General features: G+C 35.1%; 1 protein-coding gene across 11 annotated transcripts in view; it reads left to right on the forward strand.

Moving 5' to 3' along the window:
• The window catches only part of Lcorl (ligand dependent nuclear receptor corepressor like), a 148,482-nt gene that overhangs the window by 94,454 nt on the left and 29,206 nt on the right, over window positions 1-24,822 (forward strand). For 7 of the 11 annotated variants that reach the window (XR_012907284.1, XM_075943625.1, XM_075943626.1 and 4 more), the window contains 2 exons: window positions 10,166-10,417; window positions 19,049-19,142. Coding sequence is in view for 10 of the 11 variants with exons in the window: in XM_075943625.1 (XP_075799740.1) it covers window positions 10,166-10,417; window positions 19,049-19,142 (346 nt within the window). In the remaining variant the exon portion in view is untranslated. Of the gene's footprint in view, window positions 1-10,165; window positions 10,418-19,048; window positions 19,143-20,400; window positions 23,948-24,822 lie in introns of those variants that run through there. The other 4 variants (XM_075943623.1, XM_075943624.1, XM_075943629.1 and 1 more) reach the window with 4 other exon arrangements.

Below are 24,822 nucleotides of genomic sequence, written 5' to 3' on the forward strand. Positions count from 1 at the left end.
TACGCCCCATCCCATAACATCTCCAAATGGTGGCACTTTTCACTGTCAGGATCAATCTATTTCCTCCATAAGATCCTTTAATTGGAACTGTCCACAATATATATTCTTTGGATCATTTTTCACGTAGTAATATACATTTAAGGTTCCACTATTTTTTTTTGTTTATTAACGGAATAAGACTGCATGGTAAGAGTAGACTGTAGTTTTGTTTATTCATTTACTAACTGAAGAACATCTTGGTTACTTCCAGTTTCTAGTAGTTACAAAGTTGCTTTAAGTATTGCTAAGTTTGTGTTTGAACATAAGTTTTTATATCATGATTTATGTAGATATCTCAGAGTGCAATGACTGCATTATATGGTAAGTCTCCTTTTCAGTTTAGTAAGAAAATGCTATGTTCCTGTGTAGAGAGCCACAAACCTACCTATGTCCCTGTACTAAGTAACTACCATTTTACACTATATTCATTTTCTCCAGTGTTGTGGTCCAGAGCTGTAAATGGGTTTGCATTTTGCATTTAGGTATATCCGTACTTTGACTTCATTTTTATGAAAGGTGTATGTTTAGTTTCTGTCTTTGTAGGTGGATATCAAGTTTCTTCTGTGCTGTGTGTTAAAAAAAACTTTGCATTAAGAACCCTGTTTTGAAAAACAAAAGAGAAAAAAAATTATTTTGTTGGGTGGTGGTAGTGGTGCATACCTTTAATCCCAGCACTCAGGAGGCAGAGGAAGAGGCAGGTAGAACTCTGTGAGTTCCAGGCGAGCCTGACGTACAAGCCAAGTTCCAGGGCAGCCAGCGCTACAGAGAGAAACCCTGGCTCAAGAAAAAAAAAATGACAGAGACAGAGGAGACTCTTTGATATTGCAGTCTGTTCCTGCTTTTTAGAAGACATTTTAGGCAATTGGTGAATCTCTTCCTTAAATGTTGGTAAAATTCACAGGTGAATTTATCTGTTGGTGTTTGACTTGTATTATTAATGAAGTTTCTTTAAACAAAAGCTACAAGCCATTCTAATTACTTGTTTTTCTTTTCTGTTTCTCGAGATAGTGTTTTTCTGTGTAGCCCTGACTGTCATGAACCAGCTCTGTAGACCAGGCTGGCCTCAATTCATAGATCCACCTGCCTCTCTCACTCCTGAGTGCTGGGGTTAAAGACATGCCACCTAGCCTGTGATTCTTTCTGAAAGTTTTGGCAGATTACTTTCCAAGAAATCAATCTATTCCCAACTATTAGTAAAATTTTAAGCATGGACTTATTTATATCTTTATTCTCTTTTTAATTCATTGACATCTATAATAATGATTCCTTTTGTTTCTGGTTCTAGTAAGCTTCTGTATGTTTTCTTATTCTTTATATTATAGTTTGGCGCAATCAACCTGATTATCTTTTCAAGAACTAGATGAACTTTATTTTTTACAAACCATATTCTTTATTTTAGTCTAAGCAATACAATTTCTTGATGTTTTTAAAGCAAAGAAATTGTAAAATCATGGAAGTTTTTGCTTTTCTTGTTTGCATATACTTTCTTGACTAGAGCACAGGGGCATCAGGAGAGGGATGAGGAGATGCTGCTTTCAGGGCAAATGACTGGGTGGAAAGGGTTTTACTCTGGGGTTTATCATATCTGAATGAATTGTACATTTTCAACATAATGAATATGGATAATTTGGTTTCAAATGAATCATCAGTTATAAGAAATGCTTTGGAAATTTGGTTAATTTAAAATATCCTTTAATATAACAGGGGAATTTATAATCAAGGAAGCTTTTTGTCTTTAGTAATAAAGAAGATGAAAACTATAAGAGTCTCACTAAACAAAATGCTCTAACAAAAGCAGAATAAAACTACAGACAAAAGACAGACAAAAAAGAATTCTGTATCCAGAGAGGGGTCTCTTCCCTGGTAACTTATCAGAGAGGGCACAAGAAGGTGCATGCCATGTGGAGGTCAGACAGACCTTTGGGTGTCCCCATCTTCTCACCATGTTTGAAGAAGGTTTTCTTTGCTACAGTATATAGAACCAGGCTAGCTTGCCCACAAATTTCTGGAAATTGTCCTGTCTCTCTGCCCCATCTCCCTTCAGGGACACATTGTATCTATTTTTTATGGGCATTCTGGGCATCTGAGCTCAGGTCATTAGGTTTGTTCAGTAAGTACCTTAACAATTAAGATTCCAAATTCACACTGATTCAGAAATCTGAAATTTATTATAAAATTATGGGTCAATCTCCTCCAGGAACCTGGTAAAACGAAACAAACAAGGAACACATCCTTAATTAATTTTAGGACATTCCCGGATACAAAGTTCTCTAGAACATTTACTTTTTCCCCAAATAAGTAGATTATAACATACGAAAGAAAGTAAGGTTATTTGCAAAAAAAAAAAAAAAACTGGAAGAAAATAATGAAGAGTAAGACCATATCATCAAAGACAAGGTTTGGAGTTGGAGAAATGGCTCAACAGTTGAAAGCCTTGCCTCTTGCAGAGGAGCCGAGTTAGATTTCCAGCCCCCAAATAATGGCTCAAAACTATCTTAAATCCAGTTTTTGGGGTATCTGACACCCTTCCTGGCCTCCATGAGCATTAAGCATGCAGATGGTACACATACGTTCATGTGGTCAAAACACTTGTGTTTATAAAAGAAAGAAATCCATTAAATAAACAAGGTTTTCTTTAAAATAATAAAGAATGAAAAACGTGGGTTAACAGCTAGTACAGCATGGGACTGCAGAGATGGCAAGGCAGTAAAAAGCTCTTTCAGAGGACCTGGGTTCTCTTTCCAGCACCAACAAAGTGGTGGTTCACAAGGATCCATAACTCCAGTTCTTGGGTATCCAATACTCTCTTATGAGATCACAACCATCCATAGCTGCAGTTCAGGGGATCCATTGCTCTCTTCTTTCCTCCCTGAACACCAAGTTTGCATGTGATGCACATACATTCATGCAAGGCCAAACACTCATACACATAAAATAAATGCATTTAGCTAGGCATGATGGCATACAGGGAGGCTCAGGCCAGCCAGAGATACAAGTGACCCTGTTGCAAAAATATAAATAAATATTTTTAAAATTTTTAAAGTTTTTTTGACAGTGAAGCATATATAAAGTAAACAAGCAGAATATCTAAAAATTCAAATCACTACAATGGAAATTTAAAACAGACTTTTAAACAGTATGTTGTACATAGCAAGAGTTACTGAAAGTAAGAATTCTGAAAAAGCCATGAATAGTTGAGCTAAAAGTTTAAAATATTGAACGTGCTAAGAAACAAAAAGTAGAACAAAATAGCTATTATGTGTTTAATGACAGTCAAGTCGGAAAGAATTAGAGCAGAGACTCATGCCAAACAGTACCTGGAAATCATGATATGACTAAAACTAAAGACTTGTTCTTTACACGTTATAGGACAAATTGGTTAAGTGTAGACATTGATAAAAAAAATAAGCTTTTGAAAACATCCAGTAAGTAATAAAGATATTATTTCTAAACCAGTAGAAGGAAAATAATAAGGAGAAGAATGTTTTGAAAGAAAAACTGGCAGTAAGGAAAATGTAAATGAAAATATCAATTATCTAATAATTTATTAAAATGGATTATCAAGTATCATAAAATCTGTCACTTGAATGTTCTTCATAGAGGTTTCAACACAGATAAAAAAGCTAGTCAAAAATAAATGCTGAGGGACTTAGAGAAAAGGCTAGTGGTTAGCATGCTTGCTTCTCTCGCAAAGGGTCTGAGTTTGGTTTCCAGCATTCTTACAGATGGTTCACAGCTACAGCAGATATGACATCCTCTACTGGCCGCAGTGGGCACCTGCATTCCAATGCACTCACCTCCACACACATACAGGCATGCATACATACAATTATAGATTAATCAGCCTTTATAAATAAGCACTAAGAAACTGTCCATTCCTATATGATAGCATAATAAAAGCAAACATAATGAAATTCTAACAAATAACAAATTGAATCTGTGAATCAAAATAATATAGGTTAAAAATAGAACCCAGAAAATTATTATAAAGAGTTTAATATTTTAGTTAATTCCAACAGCTCAGGATTAAGAAGTTATGCCCTATGGCCCATTCCTTTATTTTAGTGTCCAGTAATGTAGAAAAAAAGAAAACTCGTAGGAAGATTGCAGTGTCCAACAGAGCTTCGTAGTGAAATCCTTTCTCACAAAGAGGGGAAACTACAACGTTTGCAACCCTTTTGACTATGCCATGTGGATTGAAGTAGTTGTCTTCTATTTTTAGTGTGTTAGTGCTGTTATTAAAAAGGCTTGCTGCATGCTGTTAAGTGCTTTTTCTGCATTTAAGGAAATGATGCTTTTCTGTGATGTGTTCTATTAATAAGTAATTTTACGGTTACTAGGTGATTCTTATTTGTTGACCCAAACTACAGTCCATGGGATAAGCCTCTCTTGTTTTGTTATTCAGCCCGTTTTATGTATTGCAGGACTCTGTTTGATTATATTTGTGTGTGTGTGTGTGTGTGTGTGTGTGTGTGTGAAATGAATAATTTTTTCTCCTTTGTTTTGTTTTGTTTCGCCAAAACAGGGTTTTGCTGTATAACAATCCTGGCTACCCTGGAACTCACTTTGTAGACCAGGCCTGCCTCAAACTCACCGAGATCTGTCTGCCTCTGCCTTTCAAGTGCTAGAGTTAAAGGCATGTGCCACCACTTCCTTGTTTATTTTCTTTTGATAGTGTTCAATATACCTGTTTTGTCCTGTCTTGACATCAGATTTATAATCTTACAGAATGAGTTAGTATAGCCGCCTTTGACTTAAAGAGTTTTAGAAGATTTTGAACTAATTCTTGTTTAAATGTCTGATGGCAAAATAGCCATCAAAACCATCTGCTTCTGTATTTTTCCCCTGCAGTAAGTGTTTTTGTTTATTGATTTGATCTCTACCTGCTTTAAGTCTGCACAGACTTTCTGTTATTATTTCTTGAGTCAGTTAGCCAGCTGTGTTTTTCTAGGAATTAGATTATTTTGCCTAGGTTATTTGATGTATTGAGGTATCATTTTTATAGTATTTTCTTATATTTCTCTGTGTTTTTTTCTTAAAATCACTGGTATTACTTTTCACCCCAGTTTTTGCAACTATAAACTTATCTAGTTTTTCATTATCAGTCTAGTTAATGTTTTACATTTTTTAATTTTATTTATTTAAGTAATGAACTTTTAGTTTTATTGGTTTTGTTTTTCCATTCTGTATTTCATTGATTTCTTTTCTAGCCATATATTTACATTCTGCTTGATTTGATTCAGTTTTTAATTCATTTTCTTTTAGTGTGGGACATGAGGATATTGATTTAGACTTTTTTTGTATATGTTTAGAGCTATAAACTTCCAAGCACTGTTAGCTGTATCTCCTACCTGTTAGTATATTGATTTTGTTTCATTCAAATTATACTTGATCATAATACTCCTTCTAACTCTTGACTGTGTGTGTCCAAATGTATGTGCACATGCTGAAGGGGATACATGTGTGTGGAGGCGGGTGTCTTCCTCAGTCCCTATAAACTTTACTTTTTGAGACCGGTCTGTCACTGAATCTGGAATTTGACAGTTTGGCTAGGCTCTCTGTCCAGGAGACCCCAAATATCCTACTATTTCTTCCTCCACTGTTCTGTGGATACAGGAACATGTCACTATGCACAGGTTTATGTGGGTGCTGAAAATGGAATTGGGGTCCTCGTGCTTGCAAATCCTTCAAATGTTTTTAATTCTTCAACATGAGACTTGTCTTGAAGCATAACATATCCCTCTTCGTGGAGAATTTCCATGTGCACTTGATATCAATACGTATTTTCCTGTTAATGTCACGGCATTCTGTATGTGTGGTAGAGCTGTGTTCATCTTACTGATCCTTTTCACTTTTCTATAAAGTTTACTTGTCTTTTTCATGTTGTGGTTTTTTTTTTTCAGTCTTTTTCTTTAAACCTGTTTTAGCCTTTGAGTTTAATGTATCTCTTTTAACAGCATACATTTGAATAATTAATTAATTTTCAAACCCATTCTCCAGGTTTATGTATATTGCTAGGAATGTTTAGTCTGCTTATATTTAATATAAATGCTGATAAAGTTGAATTTCTATTAGTCATGTTGTTACTTGGTTTCTTCATGTCTTGTTTCTTTTTGGTTTCCCTTTGCCTCCTTTGTGACTTTCCTTTGTGATGCTTTTGTAGTAGACATTTAATTTTGTTGCTGGTTTTAGGATTATTATTTCAAATATTTTCTTGATAATCATGGAGATTACAGTTAGCATCTTAACATGCAATAGCCCTATTTGAATGAATACCAGCAACTTTAAAAATATATGTAAAGCTTATTGCCGTATATCCTCACTCTTTCTTAATTCCTTTATGTTGTTACTGTCATTCTATTTGATCTTTAGACAGAGGATGTCGACCAACTTAGTTTCATAACACTTCTATTATACATTCTTTCTAAATGAGATAGGAAGAAGGAAAGCTTAGAAACACATACATTGATAGTTTTTGGACAGAAATCCATTTGTTTTACATGTTACTCTTTGGTTACCACACTTTTGCACTCTTTATTTCTTCTGGCCTCCATGGTTTCTGGTGTGAAGTTTGTTATTAATTTTACTGAATCTCCCTTGTATGATTTTATTTGTATTTCTCATTACATTCAAGCTTTATTGTTTTCCATTTTTCTGGCAGTTTGATGTGAATATATCTAAATATGAACCTGGCAGAGCTTACTCTGCTTGTCATTTAGTTGACTTTCTGAATGTGTAGACAGATGTTTTTCATCAAATTGGGGCAGTATCACGTTTTTCAGGCTGTGTCTTTTTTACTCTGTCTCCTGTCTTCAAGGATATGTTTAAACTCCATGAGTCTGAAGCCTTTGTTGCCCTCATCTTCTGCTTCCCTTCTTTCTCTCTCTCTCTCTCTTGCTCTTCCTTTCTTCCAGCTGCCTGAATAATCTCACTTGATCAGTCTTTGGGTTTATTCATTCTTCTGTTAGAGTGAACTCTTAGTTTTAAATAGTATTCTTTCACTCCAGATTTATGCTTTTTATATATTTTCTGTTTATCTACAGATTGTTTGGTGCACTGTTTTTTCTCTTTATACTTCTTTAGAACTTTGAGTCTATTTCCGAATCAGTGATTTAGTTTCTATTAAGTGCAAACATTAGGTTTCCTCAAAGACATTTTCTTATTGAACTCTCCCCCCATATGTGGATCATAATTATTTCCTTGTATAACATGTTAAAAGTAAAGGTATTGTATTTTTTATTTTCTCTATTTTTAAAATGTAATACTTTCTCCCCTAATGTAATTGCTTTCTCCTTTTTCTTCCCTCCAACGCCTTCTCCCCCATCCCTCCTATAACCTTATTCATTCTCTTTCAAATTCATGGTCTCTTTTTTCATTATTATTTACATGGATATACATACATACACACACATATATATATAGATACACATTTATTCCTAAAGACATAAACACACCTGCTCTTGATAATGTTAATTGTATGTATGTTTTCAGAGCTGATCATTTAGTATTACTTAACTAATTGGTGTGTTCTTTCCCTGTGAAGACTATTTCTCCCACTCTGAGCAGTCCTTAGTTACCTATAATTCTTTGTGTAGGGTTGAGGCCTTGTGGTCTTTCCCGTCTGTTTTAACATGTTTTATGCTGTCCTTGTTCAGCTCATGTTTAGGTAATCATGCTTGTGAAACTTTATGAGCATAGCTCATTCCTAGGATAGACAGCCTCACAGTCAACCCCTTGACCCCCTGTCTCTTGTAATATTTTTCCCTTTATCTGTCTGTCGGTCTGTCTATCATCTATCTTTTTTTATTTATTTTTAATCCCAACCACCAATTCCTCTTCCTTTCCTCCTTCCAGTCCCTTTCACCAATCTCCTCCTCATCCACTCCTTCATTTCTCTTCAGAAAAGGGCAGGCCTTGCAGTCTTAATGAGAGTATTTTAAATAATGCAGTGTGTTGAAGGAGGCCGCTTGTTGGTTCCCGGCTGTTCAGGCTGAAATAATCACACAGAAACTATATTATTTAAAACACTGCTTGGCCCATTAGCTCTAGCTTCTTATTAGCTAACTCTTAGATATTAATTTAACCCATCTTCATTAATCTGTGTGTAGCTTTCTGGCTAATGTTCTGGCATCTGTCACCAACGGGGTAAATGGCTTCTGTAACCCCTCCTGTCTTGCCCACTAAACCCTCTATTTGAAAAACGCCTATCCCTGAGCTACAAAAGCCTTGTCTTCTTCATCTCTAATGCTGATCCTCTCAACCCTCCCCCCAACTTAGGGAGAGGCAGCCCATGTACACAAATGGAGAAGCTTGCTTTAATTGTCTGCTTTAATTAATTTGGCCATGATGATTTGGATTAGTGGTTTTTCTTATCGCATTTTTGGTATTAACAATATAATCTGCATATCCTTTCAGATGATACTTGCCCATAAACTTGAGTTTAAACTTGCTTATATGGATCTTAAGTTACACTTCTTTTTTTGGAGTTATAACGGTTGCACAAGCATCTTCAGAGTAATATTAACTATTGAACAGCTGAGAAATGTCTCTTTCTCTTATGCCCTCTCACTTGTACATATTCCATAGTATACCATAAGGGGACAAAATGTGACTTAATGAATAGAACAGAATTTAAACTTAGCTTTAAACTCAGATGTGATCTAGTTGTTCAATGAACTGAATTGTTTTTGTTTTTTCTGTGGTAAATTTAATCATTGTGAACTGGTGAGTGACACTAACCAATAGACTGCAGGGATTTTACACAAAAATACTTAACTGTGAAACTACCATCTTAAAAACAGATAATGTGAAGCAAAATTTAATTTTTAAAAATGAATTTTTATAGAAACCTTCCAGTTTTCATGAAGGTAATAATTAATTGTCTTGGTAATTTTTGTATGCAATGAAGAAACTGTTTATTTTGCTTTAATTAGGAAGCATATAGCCACTGGAGCTTGTATATTATCATTTCAAGTGTGAAAACTTACTTGCCATTTTAACTCTGATATACAAAATACCACTCAGTCTATGTCTGTTTGCTTCTCTTATTCTTACAAACTATAACCTCTGATAACAGGTCACATTTATTAACAGGTCTGTTTGGAAGAAACAGGAAGCCTTCCCAAGTGTGCTCAATAATCTCACAGTTTTTCATTCTTCCTACCTCTGAAAACTAGAACAAATAATGGGAATCAAATAAGGCCAGATCTGTTTGTTAAAAAAGGTTACTACTAGGCCAAAGTGTCTTGCTGTTACTCAGTGTTTATGGATGACCTGCCATTCTCCTAAACTTGATACAGTAAAGTCATTTGATTTTTTTTTTACAGGTTCTGCCAGAAGAGGGTGTATGTCTATTTTTGTAGTATGCATGTGTGTGTGTGCCTGTGTCTTTGTGAAACTACTAAGGTTGTAGCAGATCAACCTGTTTTGTAGGATCAAGATCTACAGTAATAACTAATACCACCCTTTTATAGAAGTTTGTTGTGAGTTTTTTTAAAAAGTGAAATACCCTAGTTCTAGATAGCTTGTTTTTAGTGGCTTCACAAATTTAAGAAAAGAAAGCAATTGTGATAGGATATTAGTAAATCTTGAATCTAGATTGCTGCTGTCTATGCTGCTGTACTTGCTTGATGTTCTTGATAGTGATAATTTCTCTATGTAAAAGAATATAAATCATTGATGACCTTCAGAGTAATATATGAAGCACATTTGACAGAGTGTTAAAAAAAACATTGGTAGAGAGTTCAAACAGTTCAGATGTCTTCTTAGTCACTGATATATGTTGTATATGGCCTACCCTTGGCTCATATATAAAGTTTGTATTTGAATACTAAACTTAATCTTAATATCTAATAGAATATTTGAACATTTAACTATGGAGATAACTCCTGCTTTGATGACTAATTCTTTGATCTGTACTTTTGTTTTGGGTAGAAATAAATGAATTTTTTAAAAAGTGACTTTTGGAAGAAATGCAAAACTGCATCTACATAGTTGCCATTTCTAAGACACAGAGACTGCTGGCCACTGTGGATTGCTTATAGATAGTGCTAATGTAATTTTCTTGTAAAACTCCTTGGTTGTTTGTATTTGCCTTCTAATGATACTGTGTTTATTTCTTTCCCAGATCTTCCTCAGAACTGTGACCCTAACATTCCCTTAGTTGCTCAGGAACTAATGAAAAAGATGATACGTCAGTTTGCCATTGAGTACATTTCAAAGAGTGGTAAAATCCAAGAGAATAGAAATGGTTCGATTGGAGCAAGTCTCGTATACAAAAGTATCCAAATGAACCAAGCAGAGCACTGCATTCAGGATGAGCAGGAAGGCCCCTTAGACCTCACTGTGACTCGAACGCAAGAGCAAACCACTCAGCAAGGTACGTTGTTTGTTTAGCATGTAATACCTACTGTTTTTGTTTTAAAACATTTAAACATGGATGTTTTATGTTCAAACGGGAAGTCATCTTTCCTTGATTCATTTATATGGCATAGCCTAGAGATTAAAAAGTGTACATTTACATTTTTAAGATTTATTTATGTGTGTGTGGTGCTAGTGCACATGAGTGAAGATGCCCAGGGAGGCCAGAGAGGGAGTCAAATATCTAAGCTGACCTTACACACAGTTGTGAGCCTGTTAATGTGGGTTCTGAGATGCAAACCTAGGTCCTCTGGAAAAATAGTATATGGTCTTAACCACTGAGCCATCTCTCCAGGCCCCTGTACTACATAGTTTATAAGAGAAAATTTGATGTTTTGTGTTTTCATAATGGTTAAGTATCTCTATATCCAACTTAAAAATAAAGGACATGTATATATAAAGAGATACTATGAGAAAGAATTGTTTTCTAGACATTAATTTAGTATTTGTTCTTTTGTTTCTACACTGAAATGAGAAATAGATGCTTTACCATGCGGTAGGTTTTTGTTATTTATATTTTAGATTTATTTTTTATATGTATGAATGTTTTCTCTACATGTATGTCAGTGTACCACATGCATGCCATGTGACTTCAGAAGTCAGAAGAGAGTATTGGATTCTCTGGAACTAGAGCTACAGATGGTTGTAAGCCATTATGTGGTTATTGAGACCCAAACTACGTCCTCTTTAGAGCATCAGATGCTTGAAACTGCTAAGCCATCTCTCCAGGTCCCCCTTCATCCAGTTTTTTATGATGTAACTGAGAAAGGGGAAGTTGTACCTGTGATAAATACACTACATTCACATAACTAAGCATAACAGCAATACATTTTCATTTATACCATGCTGTATTTATATAAAGAAGGGTTCATGTGTCCTGTATCTGTGACTTCACAGAAGAAAGACAGTGTGGGGGGGATACCAAATAAACAGCTTATCTGGAGATGAGAGAACAAACAGCTTTTATCAGCATGGTTTAGAGATCATGTTACTTCTTGTAGCTGTAAAAAGAAAGGTATTGTTGAAGTGACCTTAGAATGTATTGGCGTTAGGACTTTAAGGGTGAGCATATCATGGTCATTGTTTAGAGGAGACAACAGTGTTGCAGGAGGGGCCACTTGTTCATCCCAGCTACCCAGAACTGAAATAATCACACAGAAACTGTATTAATTAAATCACTGCATGGCCCATTAGCTCTAGCTTCTTACTGGCTAGCTCTTACATCTTAATTTAACCCGTTTTTATTAATCTGTGTATCACCATGAGGTTGTAGCCTACCAGCAAAGTTTTGGCACGTCTATCTCCGGCAGTGGATCCATGGCATTCCACTAACTCCATCCTTCTTTCTCCCAGAATTCAGTCTTGTCCTCCCCACCTACCTAAGTTCTCCCCTATCAGTAGGCCAAGCAGTTTCTTTATTCATCAGTGGTAATCACAGCACACAGAAGGGACTCCCACATCATGACTGTGTGTGAGATCCATCAATATTGAAGCAGAGAAGTAATACCCCTTATTTGGTCCCTAATTTTAGACTATGTTAGTTATGTTTATAAGCAATATTAAGTTTTTAGTCTATTAGAAGGGTAAAATAAAGCTGCAATGTAAGGCTTAAAAAAATATGTATCTGTACTTTGACTTTTGTACATTGTAAGCACAAGTTATTTTTTTAATTTTCATTTGATGTCTGTATTTTATATCTCCTCTCATTTTACAGAAGCAATTTAGCATTCTACAGGCTAGCACATGAGCCTTGTTATATGACAAACTTAGAGTTGCAAATAAGAAAGGATGGCAAAAATAAAGGAAAAATGAAACTTAAACATTAAGTTCAAAATCCTAAATAAATTTCAGCAAATTGAATACAGTAAGATACTACATACATTCATATTCTCAACAATTAGAAGGTAGAGGCAGGAAGTTCAGAAGTTCAGGGCCGGTCTGGACTATATGAGACCTGTTTGAAAGGAAGAAAAGAAAGAAAACTCATCATAAATAAACACCAAACAATGATTAGTCTTTTAGCTTCTCATAACTTAAATATAATAGTGTACATTTACATCAACTGGTGATCTTAACCTCAATCAATATTACCTTCTATGGTAAATAGAGAAAAGAAAACATACTATTTTAATAGATATGTATTTGTGCACAAACATGTTCTTAATAAAGTAAGACAGAAATGATCATATGACTTGATTCTGCAGTGGTTTGTGTGGCCTCATCTGATATTTATAACTACTATTCTGTAAATAGATTTATAACTTTATAAACACCCGTTCTGTATTTCCTCCACCCTCAGCAAGCACCTCAGCAGGTGTTAGTTCTTTTACTGGAGTAGTGACCCATATTTTCATTCCTGAAAAGTCTGTGCCCTTTTTCATCCAGCCTAGATTGGGTTGTTGTAGTTACCCATTGGCTCTAATCATATGGTAGCACCAAGAGACACCCTAGAGAATCTCGTACACTACAGATGTAATCTTCCCTACTTCCAATTGCTCTTTGGTAGTCTGGATCAGTCACCCCTTCTAACACCTTTTTTTTCTTCTCTTTCTGTCTGTCTGTCCTTCCTTCTTTTCCTCCATCCATCCCTCTCTCTCTCTTTCTTTTTGCTTTCCTCCTCCTTTTTAAAGATTTCTTTATTGTGTAGGTTTTTGGCCTGCATGTATATCTGTTACTATATATTTGCATTGCCTGCAGAAGCCAGAAGTGGGCATCAGAGTCTCTGGAACTTGAGTTACTGATGATTTTCAGCCACCATGTGGGTGCTGGGAACTGAACCCAGGTCTTACAAGAACAGCTAGTGCTCTTAATCACTAGTCAGTTTCTCTAGTCCATGTTGTTCCTTTTTTATCCATCTGTTAAGGGCATCAGAGTCCAAAATAACCAGTTCAGTATAAAGTTTAATGTGTCTCCTAATAGAAGTACTCCCTTCTCTGGAACCAAACTTGTAAGCCAGTAAAGTATAAGGTAACAGGAACAGGAATCAAAAGTTTTCCTAGTCAGTCACTAGCAGTGATAGTGAGTGGTAGCTCCTAGTTTCCACCCCTTGATTCTTGTACCTGTTAATCCTAGCTATAGAATAAACGGTACCATAAACAGACACTGTTTCCAAGCATATACTGCCTTCTAGATAACTTTCCCCAGCACTCCAGCTATTGCCCCCTATTTATGCTGGAAATGCTTAAAAGGCAACTTCACCATTCTATCAAGCTAACTGCTTTAAGATCGTGGGGAGCATAGTATGACCAGTGGAGTTCATGACATTGGGTATACTGCCATATTTTTCTGGCTATGAAATGAGTTCCTTTGTTAAAAGTGATGCTGTGTGGAGTATTGTGTGAATGGATGGTAGTTTGGGCAGAAGCATTATATGCAGAAAAATCCATAACCAGAATAAACATCTACTCCTGTAAGGACACAGCATTACTCTCTTCATGAAGGAAGTGGTCTGATTTAGTTAACCTACCACCATGTCACTGACAGGGAATGGCACCAAATTAGGGGCTCAGTGTTGGTCTCTGCTGCTTGATGATTTGGCACTTAGCGGCTGTAGTCAGGCCAGCCTTGTCAAGTGAAAGTCCATCTTGTCAAGCCATCGCTCCAGCGTAGCCATTTTGTTCATGGCCCTTGTGCAGTAACAAATAGGGATGAGCAGAGAAAGGCTGACTGCACAGAATGGGTCATGCTGTCTACTTGACTGTTGGATTCCTCTGCTAAAGGAACCTTTTAATAAGCATTTACATGGGATCGAAATAACCTCATGTCCTTTGTCCATTTAAAGAGGTCTTTCCATGTAGTTTCCATGTACTCACATGTCTTTCTCACCAATTTTCCAGCCATGCTCTTCAAGTCCCTTGACCATTCAGTCAAACCCAACAAAGGCACTTTTGTGTACTTCCCATCGTAGAAAAGAATTGTAGCTTTACCTATCTTTGATTTTATGAAGCTACAAATATTTTCTGGCTATCAGTTAAATACCCATGGTTAACAGCTGAAACCATAAGACTTCCCCTAAGAGTAAAATAATAAAAGGGCTAAAGACTTACTAAACAATGCATTGGGTGAAGAAGGGAGGAAGGGTCCTGTTTGAAGAGATAGTTAAAGAATGGCCAGAGAGGTAAGATGAAGATGGCCTGAAGGATTTTTAATGATATTGGCATCACTTTGTGTCAAGCAGTGATTATGACAATTTCATTACTAGTGATAACTTTAACATTTTGCTGGAATTTAATTTAAATAATTTTTCTCTGTCCAGACAATATAAAATAGTTGCCTTTTCATCTGTATTCACTGTCCTTCATGAAACGAGTCATCATTTGTTTTATATATTTAATATTCATGATAGATAATGTGGCTTCAAAGACTTTTGAACTCATGTCGATAGTGGAGTATGACTGAACTTCCTGATTTGCATTATATAGTAACTACAGACCAATAATATTCTGAGAAGTTAACAGATGTTTTTCTCACTTAATATTCATATTCAATTTAACGGTAATGGTTATCTTGACATTTCTGAAGTAACTCTTTAAGATTTTTAGAATCCAGCCAATAAAGGAATTGATTAAAAGTCACTTTTAGCTCTTTTGGTGAAGCTGCTAACACTCTTTCCTAGATGATCATTACTGATTCAGTGAACAAAGGTCACTGATCTCAGTACTATCCATTAGTCAGTAAGAATCTACTGTATATAATTCTGTGTGCTGGTTATATGTGCTGTGTGTAATACAGACTTGAGTAAGCCAGTGATAGGTTAAGATAATAATTATTGGATTACTACCATTTTTGTATCATTATTTTAAGAAGCAAATATGAGAAAATCTCTTTAACTATAAAGCTTAAATAGACTCTAACCCAGCTTACCCCTCAGACCCTAATGGATTGATGGTTTTAGACCAGGAAAATTATAAGAAAGTGACATAGTATAGAATTGATATACATAAGATTCTGTGCAACTAAGTAGGGGATAATGCTGAAAGATGGGTAGAAATTAGGAAGGCTAGTGGAATACCATATAACTGAGTTCAGAGTAACAAATCTAGTCAGAAATGAAAAAGAACATGACTTTTGAAGAGTAGAAAATTTTGTGTTGTGAAGAATTTTTCGTCAATAATTTGCAAGGTGAGGACATTTTATAAACAGTTTTTAATTTTTGGTCAGAAGGCTTGATAAAGTATTATGCCAAGGAAATTGTTCACTATGGTCATAGCTTAAATTTTCAAATATCAGTCCACTTTTGAATTTATCTCTGCTAGTACTGTATGTACAATTAATTATATATTATTTAAAAGTTAGTTACCTGCATTCTGAATATTTTGCATTAGGGTTTGCTCACAGGATGTTAAGTTGTAATGTTAAATGCCAATCTGCAACTAGTAAATGAAGAGTGTTGTTTTATCTTGAGGGCAGTTTTAAAACAGACAGAAAAATACAGCTTAATAACTGTGTGCTGACACCTAAAATTAATTAATGTACTATTGGCTCATATGTATTTCTAATTTGCTTTCTCATAAGGAGTAAATACATGTCTAGAAATATAGTTAAGATCTTTTGAAATCTTTTATTTGACTAATTGTTGATACCATCAATTTATGCATTCAATGGAAAGTAGTTTTCTATTCTTTTCATATAAATTGTATGCTGAATGTACTGTTTTTAATTATGACTATTTGAAATACCTACTAATGTTAAATGTGCACATGGCCCATTGTCTAGCACTTCGATTTGCAGGTATAAGTTTGAGAAGGTCCTTATAACTTAAATATGAAGTGACACACGGTATGGTGCTTACATCATCGTAGTTGCTAAGAAGGAAAATTGTGCATGAATACTAACAGGTGAAGGAAAAGCAAAGTATAATATATTAGAGATAATGAAGCATTCTTCCTCAAGTATATCGTCATGAAAGCATAGTGAATACATAGTTCTTATTTACTAAATTAGTCTTTAGTACTTTAGATATGTACACATATGAAAGAGAAATACCAGTAGATGGAATTATTCCTAGGTTCAAGGAAATATTCTGTCTCCTAGGCTGTCCTCCTTATCCACTGTTCTTTTCCAGTTCAGACAATACTAGGAGTAATTTTCCCCTTTCTAGACAGAGGGAATGCTCTATTGATGTTTGATAGGTGTAGTATCCTTAACTAAATTCAAGTGATTAGATGTATGAGAAATAACAAGGTTTGGTGAAAACGGAGCATATTGGGCTAAATTAGTAAACTGACCAAGATACTTGAAATAACTTTTATGTAGCAGAAACTTTGTCTCCCACCTTACACTTCTAAGTGTTCTAACCTATAACTCAACACTAAGTTTCTTCCAATTTTTCAGGTTTTTATTTAGCAAATATACTCTGAACACTTGGATCAGGCACTCTTGCAGACAGAGTGATGTATTACTGTGTAGTAATAAGAGCAGCGGGGCTGCGTCCCCAGCACCCGGCTGCCTGGCTAGCTTATGCCCGAAATAACAACACACAAACTGTATTCATTTAAACACTGCTTGGCCCTTTAGCTTTAGCCCTTACTGGCTAATTCTGATATACCAATCATCCCATCTCTAATAATCTGTGAGCACCGGTCTTACCGGGAAGATTCTAGCCTAAGTCCATCCTGGGTCGGAGCTGGGGCATGGCGTCTCTCTGAGGCGTCTGCTCCAGAGAGAAGAGCTGTGGAGTCTGAGCTCACTTCCTCTTCCTCCCAGTGTTCTGTTCTGTTTACTCCACCTACCTATGTTCTAACCAATGAGGACCAAGCAGTTTCTTTTTATTTAACCAATGACCTTCCTCCATCATTACTGAATAAAATAGATGTGCTGGCTATGTAACTACAGCAGCTAGAAGGTGACTAATGCATATAAGCAATGCTGTAATGGAAACCTAGCGTGATGACAGTCCACTAAGTCCAGATTATGTCTCAGCTGGCCGGGCGATGCCTAAGATTTGGGAGGAATCTGTGACTATGAGGGGAGAAGAATAGGAGAAAGAAAACAACTAAATTGTGGAGCCTTAGAGATGAGAAACAGCATAGAGCTTTCCACATGGAGTTCCCTGTTGACCAGGCCTTTGTGGTCATGTCTCCACATAGCATTGATGCTTTATAAAGATAAAATCTTGGATGCTGGACTCTTCCAGTGGCTTCCTGTCTCCTTCAGAATTGAAATCATGGCCATGTGATCCTGTATGACTTCTGCTACATTTCTGATCTTACCTCTTCTGGTGTTACTCTACTTGGAGCAATTTTATATGGTGGTCCTTCTGTAGATACCATCCCATCTAGAGCCTTCTCCAGTACATCTGCTTGATTGTTCTCAATCTTACCTTGCTCAGAATCCTATTAATAAATAGCAGTCCTACACCTGGGTGTGGTTCTCAACAGCTATAATCCTAGTACTAAGACAGGAGATCACAAGTTAGAGGTCAGTCTGGGCTAGTCAGTAAGTTCCAGATTAGCCTTTTCTAGGTAGTAAATCTATGTTTTAAAACATAAATAAAAGATGTATGTGAATATGTGAACACATGTGCGTGACCTGCTCAGCCCAAGCTCCATTATTTTATGAACTTGTTTTGCAGTGCCTCCCTAGACAGCACTGTTGTCATCGGCGGTAGCATTGTGCAGCTCGAATTGTTTTACTTTTACTGAGCACCATGAGAATGGGCATTTTGCATGATTTTCTTTCTTTTCCTTTTTTCTTTTTGTGCCGCCATTCTGCCATGTTGCTATGTACATTATGAGCACTCAGTACATGATTATTTCTCCAGAGGAGGCAATGAATAAGGTGTTTTATCCATTCATCTTTATATGTCTCCAGACAATTAAATATGAGGATTGACCTTGTTAGGTTTTTGGTATACTTTTAAGCTGGTATTTTTTTCCCTCCATGATTCCTTTCCAAAGGCTTAATTTTTCAGTTTTTGAGGAAAAAGAAAGATGTGTCTTCTTGGCCTTATTTCTTACTGGATTTTAAGTTAATCATGCATTCTGTGCTGGCCTTGTCCTTAAACAATTTCTGAATCATTTAAGTTTTTTATTTGTGAAAACTCACTATTATATCTGTAATAACTATATTTTAATAAAAAATACTAAAAAGCTGTTTCCATTGGCTTTCCTACTTTTTTCTATATTGTTATGTGTAGCTTATCTAGTCTTAGTATAATGTCTGCACAGATTCAACTCTTGTAACATTTCAGCAGTTTAAAGTAGTAGATAAGTAATTATTCAGTTCTCATTCATAACACATCCTTGCATTGCTTTTGATTTCCCAAAGTGCCAGCCTTGGGAAAACAATCATGGATGAACTGTCAAGTTGACTTAGCACTGCAGAATCGTGGGAAAGTGACCAAAATTTGATTTTAAGCAAATCATGCGTTTGTTATGTCTCCTTACCACTGTCTCCTTACCACCTGGCAGTACGAGCTCTCCTCTCCTTTTTTCCTTATGTAGCACCTTCCCAGTCATGTCCTATTCCTAAAACTATATCAGATAGGTGTTGATTTATAGCATTAATACATCAGCAAAATAAGATAGTAAAATGTAAGGGCTGGTGTTCTATTGAAAATATAAAGTTTTTTCTCTTGCAATAATTATAGGGGATGGAGTGTTAGATCTCTCTACAAAGAAAACCAGCATAAAATCTGAAGAGTCGTCCATATGTGATCCTTCTTCTGAAAATGCAGTTGCTGGGTAAGCAATATTACCTAGGAATTATAATTCAATGTCAATATAAATACCTTCTTGCAGAAAACACTTAATACTGTGCTGAGTAGGACTGACATAGTTTCCCTTCAGAATTTTTGTCACTCATAAGTTTGTCTCTCTCATATTTTCATTTGTCCTTTCTCTTTCTTTTTTCTTTCTGTTAAAGAAAAGTTATCAGAACAATCACCAAACTTTAATTCATGTTACTAAAATGAACTATCAATTTAATCATGGGATACAAACTAAGAAGCAGGACAAGTGAGATAACTTGAAATACTCAGGAGGCAATTTAAAGGGAAATATGTAACTTTAATATTTAGATTTTTAAAAGAATGAACTATTTCTAAAAGTGCTGTAGTTACTAATTCTAAAACTAGCATATATATTTACAGTTTTTGCTTTAGTGTGGTGGCAGCAACTTAATATTTATCTAGTAATCACCACAAAAAAGCCCTTTCATGTCTTTAAAACTGTCACTAAATTAATTTAAATAAACAATTACTAGTGAAATGCTGTTCTGTTGGATTTTGGGGGGTTTTTTGTAACTTTTGCATCTTCTCATTAACTGCATAGAAATCTTTTTTGTCCCAATTAAATCTGAGATAAATTTATTTCAACTAAGGCTGTAATAGAGCTGGAGTCACAGGTGTAACAGGCTTTAGAAGATTACAAAGTTGCATTTGAAATAGAGTAACATTCTCAAATGGAATTATTCATATACGTCTTTGTTGAAATTTTCAGTTCTATGCAGAGGAAAGAGTCTGTGGAACTGAGATGTGTGTTTGGGAGTTCTCTTGGTGCTGCAAATTCCCTTTAAACGGGTTGACTCTTTTATTACTTGTTTAGCGGTAACGTCACGTTTCTACTAACAAAAACTCCTTGAGGATTTGGGTGTTTTTATAATGGAACTCTAATTGTAAATAAAAATTATAAGTGTTGCTCTGCAAGCAGCTTTCAGAGGAAAAGCAACATCATGAGAATATTTTTACAAATACTCAGTTAGGATTTTATGTTCTTGGAAGGTCTGCCCATTGAGGCCACCGTATCATTGACACATTGTCCTACCAGGACTGTAGCGTTTGCTTTGATATGGAGTAACTACTACATTCCACAGACCTAATCTGTCATAAGCAGTGATGTTACCTAAGCAAGGAGTAAAATAAAGGAGTGGACCCTCCCCTTCCATAGCTGTGTGAGAGTCTCTCATACATCAGTTTACCATCGTTTCATTCCATCCATCCAGGAGACTACACAGAAACAGAGAGGACTATGTGGAAAGAAGTGCTGAGTTTGCAGATGGTTTGCTCTCAAAAGCTTTGAAAGACATTCAGTCTGGAGCACTGGACATAAATAAAGCAGGCATACTTTATGGCATACCTCAAAAAACTTTACTTCTCCACTTAGAAGCCTTACCAGCAGGGAAGCCTGCATCTTTTAAAAACAAAACTCGAGATTTCAATGATAGTTACTCATATAAAGACAGTAAAGAAACTTGTGCTGTGCTGCAAAAGGTAGCCTTGTGGGCAAGAGCTCAAGCAGAGCGCACAGAAAAAAGTAAACTCAACCTACTTGAAACCTCAGAATTAAAATTCCCAACAGCTTCCAGTTACCTCCATCAGTTAACTCTACAGAAAATGGTTACTCAGTTTAAAGAAAAAAATGAAAGCCTTCAATATGAAACTTCAAATCCTCCTGTACAGTTAAAAATTCCTCAGCTACGAGTAAATTCAGTTTCAAAATCACAGCCTGATGGTTCTGGTCTGCTGGATGTCATGTATCAAGTTTCCAAAACCTCTTCAGTCCTTGAAGGATCAGCTCTCCAAAAACTGAAAAATATACTCCCTAAACAGAACAAAATAGAATGTTCTGGGCCTGTAACTCACTCAAGTGTTGACTCTTACTTTCTACATGGGGACCTCTCTCCTTTGTGTCTTAATTCTAAAAATGGAACAATTGATGGAACCTCTGAGAACACTGAAGATGGATTAGACCGGAAAGATAATAAGCAGCCCAGGAAAAAACGTGGCCGCTATCGGCAGTATGATCATGAAATAATGGAAGAGGCCATTGCAATGGTAATGAGTGGAAAAATGAGTGTTTCCAAAGCACAAGGAATTTATGGGGTACCTCACAGCACTTTAGAATACAAGGTAAAGGAAAGATCTGGAACACTGAAGACTCCTCCGAAGAAGAAACTACGATTACCAGACACTGGGTTATATATGACAGATTCAGGGACTGGCAGCTGCAGAAACAGCAGCAAGCCTGTGTAGATTACTGTTAGAGAATGTCTGTGTGTGCGTGCGTGTGTGTGCACAGGTGTGTGTGCACATGTGAGTGTGAGTGTGTGTGTATGTATGTATGTGTGTATCTATATACACACATGGAAATTACAAATGCTCACTCTGACAGGAGACATGAAATTTTACAGTTCAAAAACCACTTACATGCCTTTTGAAAAAGTTTTATTCAGGGTTTTCACTGTGGACAGAATTATAGAGTTGCTTATTAATTCTGATAGTTTGTATTTAATCCTTGTATAAATAGGTGAAAAAAAGATTCAGGTTTTCTTTAGTAGTCAATAGCATAAAATGTGGGAAAACAAGTAATTGTCAAGTGATACATTTTTATTGGTAAAAGAACATTCTAGCCATTCAGTTGAGCCATCTTATAATGGAAATATGATATTAATAGTTTGTGAACACTTTTGTGTAACATACTACAAGTACTGTGAGTATGTCAAAGAACCCATCAAAGTTAAATAGCTCTCTCTGCACCAAGAGTGACTAATAGATACAGTATTAAATATACTGCAGTGCATTCTATGAAATACAAAATGCACTGGAGTGCATCCACCAGGATAGAAGAGAAAACCTTAAAGGATATGTATAGTAAAATTTAATATTTATCATTTAATTGTTGATTTAGCAGGAAGTTGGGGTTATAAGTATATAATTTAAATTTTAAAAACTGACATAGTTAACCCCAGCAGCTATAGAATCCTTTAATATAAGATGGATTACTAAAAACAAAAAGTAATTTAAATTTAATTATTAAAGTAATTTAATTTTGTTTTTCATTTGAAAAATAAGCTAATGTGTAAGGTTAGAAAAGAAAGTTGGAATGCAACTTAGAGCATGTTTATAATGTGCACAGAACAAGCTTGAGAATGGTCATTTTGGTTAAATGTGCTGGTTAGTTGATGTTATGACTACTTTAAGGATTGTGACACACTCCTATTGAAAAACCTCAGTGTAACTTTAATATATTTGCTGCTGTGACATTTCAAAACATTTTCAGTTTATCAAAATGAATTACAGATTTCATTTTGGTGGGTGATACATTATCATTTTGCTAATAACCAAATTTGCAGTTTGTTCAGGGTCTTGAATAGATTTACAGATATATAACACTGAAGCTGTTTTGAACATTCAGTAATGTAAACTCTTTACTAATTGGATAGTTAGAAGCTGGGCAGTGCATTTTAACTTTTACTACTCATATGAGACCGGTAATTTTTATAAAAGTTTTAAAAATATGGATCAGAGTATTCATTTGGGTTTATGGAGTATGAGTTTTGGTAGTAAAAAGCATGTACCTCCATGTAAAGAATGGAGATTTGCTTTATAGATGAGAATCCTCCGCAGTGCCCCTTTTCTCTGTTAGAATTCAGGTTCTGGTCATTTTTCTAAGCCACTTTTTCTAAGTCCAAAAGGAATTCTTACAGCTGAATTTAAAAAATGAGTGCACCTTTTCAAATACTTGTGTTTTACACTTGTGTTTGTGTGTGTTTAATAATCACATGAATATGTGATTGTTCAGCTACTAAACTTTAAAACTGCTTACATATATTGAAAGAAACTAAAAAATAAAAAAAAATATAACCAGGTAATTACTTGGTCTCTGAGATCTGTATTAAACATGTTCAGCTGTTAATGTTATCTGCATACTAGGATATGAATCCTCCTCATCTTTTTCTTCCCCCAAGAAAATATACATAATAGATTATAAGACAGCATTTGTCAGGGTCATCTTTATTTTTAAAGAATTAAGCCATATTTTGTGAGGACCGGAACATGGATTATTTATTATATTTCCCCCTATTCCCATTGAAAAACAAACTTAAAAAGTAAATGCTTCAGAAACAATTTTCTTGACCTCTTTATACAGAATTTTGCTTGCAAAACTTTGGGAGCTCTAATGCATTACATAATCTTTATATTGTATTGACCTTTTTTATTCCTCACACTATATTTACATTGATAAATTGATTGAGAAGTTTATAGTAAAGGGAAACTTACAGAACACTTTTATATCATTTAAAAGATGACCTGACCAAAAACTTTACAGGATTCATATATCAGGGATCATTTTGCTATTGACTTCACAGTGATCAGTAGTTTTATAGGTAATATTATAGTTAATTTGCAGCATTTTCGTACTTGTATTATTTATTTTTGGTCAAATAGTAAATTAAATATTTTTTGATAGTTTATAGGTAATGATCAACCCATAACTTTTAAAAGAAACATAATGTTTGTATTACTGAGTTGACTTTTTGATTATACAAACTAGGAAAGGCAGGGAAGTTTATGGGTTCCCCTCTCCCCACTGATTCTATTAAGATATCCTTTATGTTATACTTTCAAAGTACTTTATAAATTTAGTTACCAGTTACTACTTTAATTGACAGATTCTGAAAAGTACAGTTTCAGCTGACTTTTAATGAACATGAAAGCAACCCTTATGTGCTTTCTACTTATTTGAATGTTCCTCAAGTATTTTATATTTAAAATAAAAAAGAAGGAAAAGAAAAAAACAGTGCCTCTGTTTTTAGAAAACTACTGCTCAGTAAAGTTGTTTAAAGCATTTCTGGTAGCTGATGACAATTTTATATTAAACTGTATACTGACTTTAGTGAGACTGATTTTTTTTAGTTGTTTACAGTGCAGATACTTGTGTTTGTTTTTAATTGCAGTATTTTCATTGTCGCAGTAATTTAGTAAAACTCTGTGGCTGCCTTGATTTTGACAGATTTTGTTAATATAAACTGATTGTTAGGCAATTAGTTATATTTATGCATAAATCAATTGCACTATAATTCATGAATTATTTATTACAATATTTTCTAATGAATTCATGTATCTGTCTTGTGTTGTACATGTACTGTAATTTTGTTCCTACTTTGTGTTGTTATATATCTAAATCTGATTGTATGAATTTTAATTGTTCAGTTAACGTGTTTCTAGGTTGTAATTTGTAGTAAAGCACTTCAATGCTTTTGCACTTAAATTTACAACACTGTCGGTGTGTGGTTAATTTACTCATTCAGTAAAAGAAAAGAAAAGTAAAACTTGACTACACTGAATTCTTTGATTCCCTGTGAGGAGTTTTTGGTTTCTGTTTTTTAACTGTATTAGAAATTGACTCTCAAAAACATTGTCACAACGAATTTCTAACAGAAAGGGGGCAGAGTAACAGAAATGAGATGTTCGGACTTATAAGGAACAGGAAAGAATTAGAAAGAATTGAACCTAGAAAAAAAACATGAAAGATGGCCTTTAATCTCAGCATTTAGGAGCCAGAGACTGGTGGATCACTGTGAGTTCTAGGCCAGTTTAGTGTTCATAGTGAGGTCCAGACCAGCCAAAGCTACATTCTGATA

Source organism: Microtus pennsylvanicus, chromosome 12 (assembly GCF_037038515.1).
Source record: "Microtus pennsylvanicus isolate mMicPen1 chromosome 12, mMicPen1.hap1, whole genome shotgun sequence".
Taxonomy (NCBI): Eukaryota; Metazoa; Chordata; class Mammalia; order Rodentia; family Cricetidae; genus Microtus; species Microtus pennsylvanicus.